General features: G+C 41.9%; 1 protein-coding gene across 1 annotated transcript; it reads left to right on the top strand.

Annotated features, from left to right (window-relative positions):
- rdm1 (RAD52 motif containing 1) lies at positions 1-9718 on the top strand. Its single transcript, NM_001141587.1, is given in 7 exon segments — positions 1-275; positions 787-966; positions 3958-4083; positions 4641-4806; positions 6675-6773; positions 7528-7607; positions 9371-9718. Coding segments are annotated over 7 exon segments (843 nt in total). The 5' UTR covers positions 1-170; the 3' UTR covers positions 9458-9718.
- Positions 9719-12386: the final 2668 nt, after the last annotated feature.

A 12386-nucleotide genomic window follows, 5' to 3' on the forward strand; every position in this document is an offset into this window, starting at 1 on the left:
ATATCAAAGTTTCTGCGATAGATTGATTCAAACTGTCCTCCAGAAACTACTTTACTAGGGGGACAATAATACCAACCTGCAACATTGAAACTATTTCGTGCAACACTGTTGGCGGAGCAGAGTAGTAGCCTACAGTAATAATGTTTCTCTAGCCGGAATTCACTACTGCAATGGAGGTCGAGGTGGACGTAATAGAGTTCAGGGTACCCGTTGAAAATAACAAAACACTGTTTGTCTGGAATATTCTATCCACATTTTCAGACGCGTTTATTTACGTAAGTCTCGTTGATGAATTATACAGTTAGCTATGTGATTAATACACTAGTTATCTAGTATAGTTAATGACTTTTGAGAATCGCCTGTTTTTATTAAAGCAATCTAATAGTATAGGCCTTTTATAAGACTTTGTTTTGGACACATCTATTTTACAATGAACTTGTAGAACACTAATGCAACTTTGAAATATTTGATAGGAGAGCAAGGTAGAAAGGGTATACCTAGTCAGTTGTACAACTGAAATGTCTTCCGTATTTAACCCAACCCCTCTGAATCAGAGAGGTGCGGGGGTGTTTTAATCGACATCACGTCATCGGCGCCTGGGGATCAGTCGGTTAACCGCCTTGCTCAGGGGCAGAACGACAGATTTTTACCTTGTCAGCTCGGGGATTCGATCCAGCAACCTTTCGGTTACTTGCCCAGCGCTCCTACCCGCCAGCCTATGTAAAGTAGGCTAATACGTGATTTTCACTGCCATGAATTGAAATTATGTACTGTATTATTTTAAAGGAATCCATCTGGAACATATTCTGTAACTTTGGACCGCTGTATCTGGTAAAGGTGTGTCCCAATGCTGCCGGGGTCGAGCCAGGGTTCTATGCCCTAGTCAAGTACTTCTCCGCAGCCCAGGCATCTAAAGCACAGAGAGCCACACATGGAAGAGGTTTTTTCCAGAGCTCTCCTTTGAAGGTAAGGGAACATTGAGAAACAAACTTACTCAAATGTTGTAGACTATAGAGCCCCATGGTGGAGGTGTCATAATACCCATAAAACCTAGCGGTCAAACAGGAAAATTGTTCCAATGGTTTTTCTACCATTAATGTTCCCATAGGGGATTTTAGAAACACTTAAAATAAGGTATTTGTTTCTTGTAGGCTTACCCTGGTGTGACGTTTTGATAACCATGTAAATCTCTCTCGGACAGGGTGACTTATTATTAGGCTCTATTTACTCTCCGATTCGAAAATGCTAATTAGCGTCAAAGTAAACATCATGCAAAACTACAAATCCCTGCAAGCTCCTGCACATCATCTCTAGCTGACACCTTTGTTAACAGGAATTGTGTCAATTTAAAACTTGCACTAAAACTTTATTCATTACTACATTTAGCTAACATTAGATAGTTAATTCAGAGATTCTTACCTTTGCCTTGATTCGTCAGTCTCGTCCAGATCATTTGTAGTTCTTTATGATAGCCACATTAGCGTTTCATTTTTGGGGGTTAAATACAGGCAAATATATTGATAAATGTCACATTGTCCTAGAGAGATTTACATGGTTATCAAATCGTCTCGCCAGGGTAAGCCTACATGAAACACAGCCCTTATTAGAAGTGTTTCTAAAATCCCCTATGGGAAAAATGAATAGTGGAAAAACACTTGGATCCATTCCTTGTTGACCCCTAGGTTTTATGGGTCTTATGACTCATATGGTGGTACTCTATTGTATAATTTAGTGCTTGAAGTTCTCATATCTATTTACAAACAGCAATTCCAAAGAGAGATCAAAATACTCTCCAGATTGTATTGTAATTGTATTATTTCATAAGATCCTTGCTTATGTGACATGTATATATTTTTAATCAAAAACTTTTTCCCATTTAACCCTCCTGGTGTGTTCGTTTCATGTTCATTAATTCTGTGTTCCCGGTCCAAAATGTACCCCCCCTTATAGCTGATTATAAATCCATAATAATACATATATTATGACCTAATGTTGTGTTATATCTTTTTATCAACTTAAGTTCTTGTGAACATTACAAGTTTTGAACTTCTATTTGCTCATACAACTTGTTTTTGAGTTAAAAAAACAAATACCCAGATGAAACATATTGTGCTATTTATCACAGACTACTTTTTGTCAAAGTTTAACAAGGACTCTCTCCTCCTCACCAGTGTCTTGATCAAAGATATGATCAACAGTCTCACATACAGTATATTTACATTTACATTTAAGTCATTTAGCAGACGCTCTTATCCAGAGCGACTTACAAAATGGTGCATTCACCTTATGATATCCAGTGGAACAACCACTTTACAATAGTGCATCTACATCTTTTAAGGGGGGGGGGGGGGTTAGAAGGATTACTTTATCCTATCCTAGGTATTCCTTAAAGAGGTGGGGTTTCAGGTGTCTCCGGAAGGTGGTGATTGACTCCGCTGTCCTGGCGTCGTGAGGGAGCTTGTTCCACCATTGGGGTGCCAGAGCAGCGAACAGTTTTGACTGGGCTGAGCGGGAACTGTGCTTCCTCAGAGGTAGGGGGGCCAGCAGGCCAGTGGTGGATGAACGCAGTGCCCTTGTTTGGGTGTAGGGCCTGATCAGAGCCTGAAGGTATGGAGGTGCCGTTCCCTTCACAGCTCCGTAGGCAATCACCATGGTCTTGTAGCGGATGCGAGCTTCAACTGGAAGCCAGTGGAGAGAGCGGAGGAGCGGGGTGACGTGAGAGAACTTGGGAAGGTTGAACACCAGACGGGCTGCGGCGTTCTGGATGAGTTGTAGGGGTTTAATGGCACAGGCAGGGAGCCCAGCCAACAGCGAGTTGCAGTAATCCAGACGGGAGATGACAAGTGCCTGGATTAGGACCTGCGCCGCTTCCTGTGTGAGGCAGGGTCGTACTCTGCGAATGTTGTAGAACATGAACCTACAGGATCGGGTCACCGCCTTGATGTTAGTGGAGAACGACAGGGTGTTGTCCAGGATCACGCCAAGGTTCTTAGCACTCTGGGAGGAGGACACAAGGGAGTTGTCAACCGTGATGGCGAGATCATGGAACGGGCAGTCCTTCCCCGGGAGGAAGAGCAGCTCCGTCTTGCCGAGGTTCAGCTTGAGCTGGTGATCCGTATATCGTTTGGTCATTGTGCTTCCACAGAATGAATTGTGAGCAAGGCCTCAAAAAAGCTTTATTTACCAGAACTGCGAGAAAAGTTCTATATATTATTGAAACAATGTTGCGATTGTTTGTGAGAATGCCAACAGGTGTGGTTCCCGTGGGGGAAAGATTCAATTAGGGAAAGGTTCCTGTGGGGGTTGCCATGGAAACCAAGAAGGGGAGTGAGGTGTGTGTGTGTGCTCAAACATACATGCATGTGGGGTCTGGAGGAGGAAGTGTGTCCATCTGATGAATGGGCATGTGCCTGAACTCCAATTTTATACACTAATTGTAGTCTCACCCATTCATTTTTAACCAGAAACACCACAGGTGTACAAAGTTAAATGAAACACCCAAAATTGTATGAAAATCATCAACATTTATTTTGTGTGTTCAGATGCCCTGTGTGGACAAAGTCATGGAACCTTATGACAATCAGATTAAATGAACTACATTTTTCAGAGAGAAGTTGTAAATCTGTCCAATTCGACCATAACACAGCAGGAGGGTTAAAACAACTTCAAGGCCCCAAGAGTAGTCTTTTTCTCACAGCTGTTGTGAACCTTCACAGTAACACTTGACCAATAATTAATACCAGACCTTGACCAGTAGATGGCAATGTCTTACCACTCCATGATGACTTGTAGACCAGCCTCTTGCTTTGAACAGTGTTTATGGCAGAAAGTGAGGCAGAGCAGACTACCAGTCTGCTCTGCCTCACTTTCTGCCATAAACACTGTTCACCATGAAGTCATAACCATTGTAATGATTGACATTTAGAACTGATTGTACATTCTCTGTCGGTTCTCCAGGTAAAGCTGAGCACAAAGCAGTACCCAAACTTCCTTCACAACTCTAAGCCACTGAGCCATAGCAAGTGTCAGGACTTGGCCAATCACTACCTGGGTTTTAATGGATGGAGCACCCACATTGTTACAGTAAGGAGTAGCAATGCCTCCAGATTTGTCTCTTTTTATGTTCCAGTACTATGTTACAGTATGATACAACAGATACAATATTTGTTTGTTTTGGTGGGTGTAGCCGTTGTGAAATCGCTAGCTAGTTAGCTTTGTGTGACCAATGACCTAAAGGATGTATAAAGACATTCAAAGATTGACAACACAAGCAGATGATAGGTTGTTAGACTTTTTAAAGTAACACATCTTCAGTCCCAACTTTTGATGTCAATCCATTTCTGCTGTATAGGATATGGCCCATGTCGTTTACAGTCGTTGTATGGTGAAAAGCTCATATATCCAAAACAGAAACTTTTCAGAAAATTTGAAAAAAATGAACATATTTTCCTATTAATGAACATACAATTATGAAACTTCAGAAGCTATATTTTCTTGGTCCTAGAGTCAAAAGTACATTGAGGGGAGTTACTGCTTTCAATAAATATAAAAAATATTAATGACAATTGCCAAAAAATGTAGTCACAAGGTTTTCATCAGACAACGACAATATGTAATGAAGCCTTCCTTTCTCTGGACAGCTGAAGGACATCTCCAACTGTGACAATGCCGGCAGGTTGTCCACCACAACTGGTGACCCTCAGGAGATTACCCTGAAGTACGGCTGCATCATGGATGTCACCTTCCCACAGCATGGCCTTAGCTGCCGAGGCATCGGAGTGGCTGAAGAGACCGTGGAGGGCACCGGTGAGATTCAGCAGAACAGCCACAGTTTCTATGAGAAAGTTGTTTCAGAATGAGAATCACCTTTTATTTGCGAAGTACAGGAATTTGACCTGGTGAAATGGTGGTGACAGGGCCTTGTAATAAACAGAATATATTGACAGAATATAGACAAGAATTTACACATACTTTTGCCCAACTCAGGGATTGTTGACTTAACCTGTTGGGGCTAGGGGGCAGTATTTGCACGGCTGGATAAAAAACGTACCCGATTTAATCTGGTTACTACTCCTGCCCAGTAACTAGAATATGCATATAATTATTGGCTTTGGATAGAAAACACCCTAAAGTTTCTAAAACTGTTTGAATGGTGTCTGTGAGTATAACAGAACTCATTTGGCAGGCCAAAACCTGAGAAGATTCCTTACAGGAAGTGGCCTGTCTGACCATTTCTTGCCCTCCTTGATCATCTCTAACAAATACAGGGGATCTCTGGCATGACGTGACACTTCCTACGGCTCCCATGGGCTCTCAGAAGGCGGGAAAAAGCTTAACGATGTAATTCCATCCCCAGGCTGAAACACATTAGCGCGTTTGGCAAGTGCTCTATTAGAGCGCCATTAGACTGAGGCTCGTGCATGAGGGGATAGCGTGCTTTTACTTTCACTCTCTTTGTAATAAAAAACGATTTCCCGGTCGGAATATTATCGCTTTTTTACGAGAAAAATGGCATAAAAATTGATTTTAAACAGCGGTTGACATGCTTCGAAGTACGGTAATGGAATATTTCGAATTTTTTTGTCACGAATTGCGCCATGCGCGCGACCCTTATTTACCCTTTCGGATAGTGTCTTGAATGCACGAACAAAACGCCGCTATTTGGATATAACAATGGATTATTTGGGACCAAACCAACATTTGTTATTGAAGTAGAAGTCCTGGGAGTGCATTCTGATGAAGAACAGCAAAGGTAATAACATTTTTCTTATAGTAAATCTGACTTTGGTGAGTGCTAAACTTGCTGGGTGTCTAAATAGCCCGGCATCACAGGGCTAGCTATCTACTTAGAATATTGCAAAATGTGCTTTCACCGAAAAGCTATTTTAAAATCGGACATATGGAGTGCATAGAGGAGTTCTGTATCTATAATTCTTAAAAGAATTATGTTTTTTGTGAATGTTTATCGTGAGTAATTTAGTAAATTCACCGGCAGTGTTCGGTGGGAATGCTAGTCACATGCTAGTCACATGCTAATGTAAAAAGCAGTTTTTTGATATATATATGAACTTGATTGAACAAAACATGCATGTATTGTATAACATAATGTCCTAGGGTTGTCATCTGATGAAGATCATCAAAGGTTAGTGCTGCATTTAGCTGTGGTTTGGGTTTATGTGACATTATATGCTAGCTTGAAAAATGGGTGTCTGATTATTTCTGGCTGTGTACTCTGCTGACATAAACTAATGTTTTGCTTTCGTTGTAAAGCCTTTTTGAAATCGGACAGTGTGGTTAGATTAATGAGAGTCTTGTCTTTAAAATGGTGTAAAATAGTCATATGTTTGAAAAATTGAAGTTTTTGCATTTTTGAGGTATTTGAATGTCGCGCCACGGGATTACACTGGCTGTTGAGTAGGTGGGACGCAAGCGTCCCACCTAGCCCATAGAGGTTAAAGGTGTTGATCTCTAATTGCCTTTCCAAAATGTCTGTGTTATTCTCAGAACAGAGCATTCCTGATCCACATTGATGGTTAAAAGATACAGTTTGTGTCTTTGTAATGAAATAACTAATTATTATGCAGCGAAAGTGAAAGCTCTAGTCTGTCAACACATGCTAGAGAACGGTCTGCATTTCTTTCACTAAAACTCCTCTCTATGGTTTTGGGCCATAGGTCCAGACGTTGTCCTGCCAAAAAGAGGAAAGCTCCAGAGATGGGCCAGGGACAAAGCAGTGGTTGACGCTTTCGAGAAGGTGTTGCTGCTGGTTCTGGGTGAGTAAAGCTTCATCTAAATTAGGGAGACGCGGAAACCGCAGTCCAAGCTCCCGCCACCACTTGAGTGTGTTCCCATACGGCTGATTGGGCACATCATTGCGGACATCTTGTCATTCATGATGCATATTGAGGCAACATTTTCAATACGTAGCCTAGTGGCTAAATAAAACTCTATGATTTCAATATATAGGCCCATGAAGCCTATTTATCTTTTAATGCAGTCATCCACGGTTTTCATTTCTAGCATCGTTTTTTTCTTTCGCTTGTTTGTAACAATTGCAAATACTTTGGCAACTATGTATTTGTAGTTAACTTCATTCTGAAGTTATTGGTGGTCACAGCAGACAGATACCTAGCCTTAACAGCTTGATTCTATGTTTAGCAGAGATCTTCTGTGAATAAAGTGACGCGGAAGGGCAAAAAACATCTAACAATGCACTTTGGCGATTCTTCTACGGGTGGTCTGGATCACTCGTAGATGTGCAAAGGTTTTTAAGGTCTTTACTAACAAAGGCTCTGGGAAACAGATTGGCCACTAAATATACATCGTAAGATGGTTCTAACAGTGCTCTAAACGCTACGGAGGCTCTGGGAAACGAGGCCCTGAACTCTAAGTGAACTAACCATTGGAATCATTTTGAAGATATCAGCTCAGCATATTTTAATGTCTTCCAGGTGTAGAGGCATGGGCAGGGATATCCTCTGCCATAAGGGAATAAAAATGTAATCACAAAAAAATGATATCTTCCAGGTAATGGGAAAGTTGTAGTTGAATGCAGGGTGGAGCGAGATGATGTCCTACAAGATGAGGATCTGGAAGGACTCATAAAGGTACCACAATGTTCTCTTACAGCAATTATTCCACACATTCGATTACCATTGTATTCTTTTAATTGTTTTCTACCCACATGGGATGGTTAGTTTGTATGTATTTTGGCCATTGTAGTATTTATAAAAATTGCCAGTGCAGTTTAAATTATTAGCAACTTTACTGGACTGGTGTTAACTTTATGTAATAATAACTTTAGTAGTATAATTTATGACTTAACCTCCCTGGGCGAGGTGGGACGCTTGCGTCCCACCTAGTCAACAGCCAGTGGAATCGCGTGGCGCGAAATACAAATACCTCAAATGCTATAACTTCAATTTCTCAAACATATGACTATTTTACACCATTTTAAAGACAAGACTCTCGTTAATCTAACCACATTGTCCGATTTCAAAAAGGCTTTACAGCGAAAGCAAAACATTAGATTATGTCAGGAGAGTACCCTGCCAAAAATAATCACACAGCCATTTTCAAAGCAAGCATATATGTCACAAAAACCAAAACCACAGCTAAATGCAGCACTAACCTTTGATCTTCATCAGATGACACTCCTAGGACATTGTTATACAATACATGCATGTTTTGTTCAATCATGTTCATATTTATATCAAAAACCAGCTTTTTATATTAGCATGTGATGTTCAGAACTAGCATACCCACCGCAAACTTCCGCTGAATTTACTAAATTACTCATGATAAATGTTCACAAAATACATAACAATTATTTTAATAATTATAGATACAGAACTCCTTTATGCAATCGCGGTGTCAGATTTTAAAATCGCTTTTCGGCGAAAGCACATTTTGCAATATTCTGAGTAGATATCACGGCTAGCTATTTTGACACCCACCAAGTTTGGCCCTCACTAAACTCAGATTTACTATAAGAAAAATTGGATTACCTTTGCTGTTCTTCGTCAGAATGCACTCCCAGGACTTCTACTTCAACAACAAATGTTGTTTTGGTTCCAAATAATCCATAGTTATATCCAAATACCTCCGTTTTGTTCGTGCGTTCAGGTCACTATCCGAAGGGTGACGCGCGAGCGCATTTCGTGACCAGAAAATTCAAAATATTCCGTTACCGTACTTCGAAGCTTGTCAAACGCTGTTCAAAATAAATTTTTATGCTATTTTTCTCGTAAAATAGCGATAATATTCCAACCGGGCGACGTTGTATTCATTCAAAGGCTGAAAGAAAACAATGGAGAATTCTCATGAACGCGCATCTCCAGTGTCACTGTTCACAGGCTGACCACTCACAAATTCTCCTGCTGTTCTTCACCCAGAGACAGCAGACACCCCATTACACTTTCTGGCGCCTTCTGAGAGCCAATGGAAGCCTTAGAAAATGTCACATTACAGCAGAGATGCTGTATTTTTGATAGAGATGCAACTGAAGGACAACAAATTGTCAGACAGGGCACTTCCTGTATGGAATCTTCTCAGGTTTTGGCCTGCCATATGAGTTCTGTTATACTCACAGACACCATTCAAACAGTTTTAGAAACTTTAGAGTGTTTTCTATCCAAATCTACTAATTATTTGCATATTCTCGTTTCTGGGAAAGAGTAGTAACCAGTTTAAATCGGGTACGTTTTTTATCCGGACGTGAAAATACTGCCCCCTAGCCCCAACAGGTTAATGTAACTGATTATATGTAGTTGTGTATTCTGCATAACTCAGTCTTGCTGACCGCAAGCAGCAATGAAATCTAAATAAAATCTGATCTCCGCAATCAATGTCCTTTTTATTTCTTTGTCAGGTAAATGACATTCCCTGGAGCCAATTTGACCCTGATGGCCAGGAAGAAAATGAGGATATACCGTGGGACCTCAGTGTCAACATGTGACATGTACCTGGAGACAGTTTACCTGTGTTCACATGCACTCACTGTGTTCAAGTTGGTGCCAAAGAACAACTTGGCATTTCCCGTTACAATTTTTCAGGTACATTCTTTAAAAAGTATATAATGTTTTTTAGAAAATACCTTTTGTAAACTGTATATCTTAATGTACTACTACTGCATATAACATGCTTTTGAAATTCTGTAAATGTTTAGGAACTTTTGACAATTTAATATTTTATTAAAAGCACAAGTTGTTCCTTCCTTATTATGTTTAGGTGTTTGTGTCTCTTAGAAAACGAGAGCAGCCAAATTACATTTGTTACATGCACTGAATACAACAGGTATAGAATAGACCTTACAGTGAAATGCTTACTTACAAGCCCTTAATCAACAATGCAGTGTAAAAAATACCTAAAAAAACGAATTAAAGAGCAACAGTAAAATAACAATAGCGAGGCTACATTCAGGGGGTACCGGTACCGAGTCAATGTGTGGGGGCACCGGTTAGTCGAGGTAATATGTACATGTAGGTAGAGTTATTAAAGTGACTATGCATAGATAATAACAGAGTAGCAGCAGTGTAAAAGAGGGGGGCATGCTAATAGTCTGGGTAACCATTTGATTAGATGTTCAGGAGTCTTATAGCTTGGTGTTAGAAGGTGTTTAGAAGCCTCTTGGACCTAGACTTGGCACTCCGTTACTGCTTGCCATGCGGTAGCAGAGAGAACAGTCTATGACTAGGGTGGCTGGAGTCTTTGACAATTTTTTTAGGGCCATCCTCTGACACCACCTGGTATAGAGGTCCTGGATGGCAGGAAGCTTGGCCCCAGTGATGTACTGGGCCATACGCACTTCCCTCTGTAGTGCCTTGCGGTTGGAGGCCGAGCAGTTGCCATACCAGGCAGTGATGCAACCAGTCAGGATGCTCTCGATGGTATAGCTGTAGAACCTTTTGAGGATCTGAGGACCCATGCCAAATCTTTTCAGTCTCCTGAGGGGGAATAGGTTTTGTCGTGCCCTCTTCACTACTGTCTTGGTGTGCTTGGACCATGTTAGTTTGTTGGTGATGTGGACACCAAGGAACTTGAAGCTCTCAACCTTCTCCACTACACCCCCGTCCACGTGAATAGGGGCGTGCTCGGTCCTCCTTTTCCTGTAGTCCACAATCATCTCCTTTGTCTTGATCATGTTGAGGGAGAGGTTGTTGTCATGGCACTACACGGCCAGGTCTCTGACCTCCTCTCTATAGGCTGTCTCATCATTGTCGGTGATCAGGCCTTCCACTGTGTCGTCTGTAAACTTAATGATGGTGTTGGAGTCGTGCCTGGCCATGCAGTCGTGGGTGAACAGGGAGTACAGAAGGGGACTGAGTACAATGTTGAGGATCAGCATGGCAGATGTGTTGCTACCTACCCTCACCACCTGAGGGCGGCCCGTCAGGAAGTCCAGGATCCAGTTGCAGAGGGAGGTGTTTAGTCCCAGGGTCCTTAGCTTATTGATGAGCTTTGAGGGCACTATGGTGTTGAATGCTGAGCTGTAGTCAATGAATAGCATTCTCACATAGGTGTTCCTTTTGTCCAGGTGAGAAAGGACAGTGTGGAGGGAAATAGAGATTGCATCATCTGTGAATCTGTTAGGGCGGTATACAAATTATGATGTTGATGTGAGCCATGACCAGCCTTTCAAAGCACTTCATGTCTACAGACGTGAGTGCTACAGGTCGGTAGTCATTTAGGCAGGTTACCTTAGTGTTCTTGGGCACAGGGAATATGGTGGTCTGCTTGAAACATGTTGGTGTTACAGACTCCGACAGGGAGAGGTTGAAAATGTCAGTGAAGACATTTGCCAGTTGGTCAGCGCATGCTCGGAGTGCACATCCTGGTAATCCATCTGTTCCTGCGGCCTTGTGAATGTTGACCTGTTTAAAGGTCTTACTCATATTGGCTGCGGAGAGCGTGATCACACAGTCGTCGAGAACAGCTGATGCTCTCATGCATGTCTCAGTGTTACTTACTTTGAAGTGAGCATAGAAGTAATTTAACTTGTCTGGTATGCTCGTGTCACTGGGCAGCTCTTGGCTGTGCTTCCCTTTGTAGTCTGTAATAGTTTGCATGCTCTGCCTCATCCGACGAGCATCGGAGCCGGTGTAGTACGATTTCGATCTTAGTCCTGTATTGACGCGTTGCCTGTTTGATTGTTCGTCGGAGGGGATAGCGGGATTTTTTTATAAGCTTCTGGGTTAGAGTCCTCCTCCTTGAAAGCGGCAGCTCTACCCTTTAGCTCAGTGCGGGTGTTGCCTGTAATCCATGGCTTCTGGTTGGGGTATGTACGTACGGTCACTGTGGGGACAACGTCATCGACGCACTTATTGATGAAGCCAGTGACTGATGTGGTGTACTCCTCAATAGCATCGGAAGAATCCCGGAACATATTCCAGTCTGTGCTAGCAAAACAGTCCTGTAGCTTACTATCTGCTTCATCTGACCACTTTTTTTTATTGACCAAATCACTGGTGCTTTCTGCTTTAATTTTAGCTTGTTAGCAGGAATCCGGAGGTTAGAATTATGGTCATATTTGCCAAATGAAGAGCGAGGGAGAGCTTTGTACGCGTCTCTGTGTGGAGTAAAGGTGGTCTAGGAAATTTGGTAAAATGGATTTAAGGTTCCCTGCATTAAAGTCCCCGGCCACTAGGAGCGCCGCCTCTGGATGAGTGTTTTCCTGTTTGCTTATGGCGGTATACAGCTCATTGAGTGCAGTCTTTGTGCCAGCATCGGTCTGTGGGGGTATGGAGACAGCCACGAAAAAATACAAATCAAAACTCTTGGTAGATAGTGATACAGATAGCCAGTCAGTGTGTTTATGTTTTGTGGTAAAATGTATCATACATCGTCCAATTAGATGATTAAGCAATGAGGCAGTAAAAGGAGTCACA

Source organism: Salmo salar, chromosome 03 (assembly GCF_965601325.2).
Source record: "Salmo salar chromosome 03, fSalSal1, whole genome shotgun sequence".
Classification (NCBI taxonomy): domain Eukaryota; kingdom Metazoa; phylum Chordata; class Actinopteri; order Salmoniformes; family Salmonidae; genus Salmo; species Salmo salar.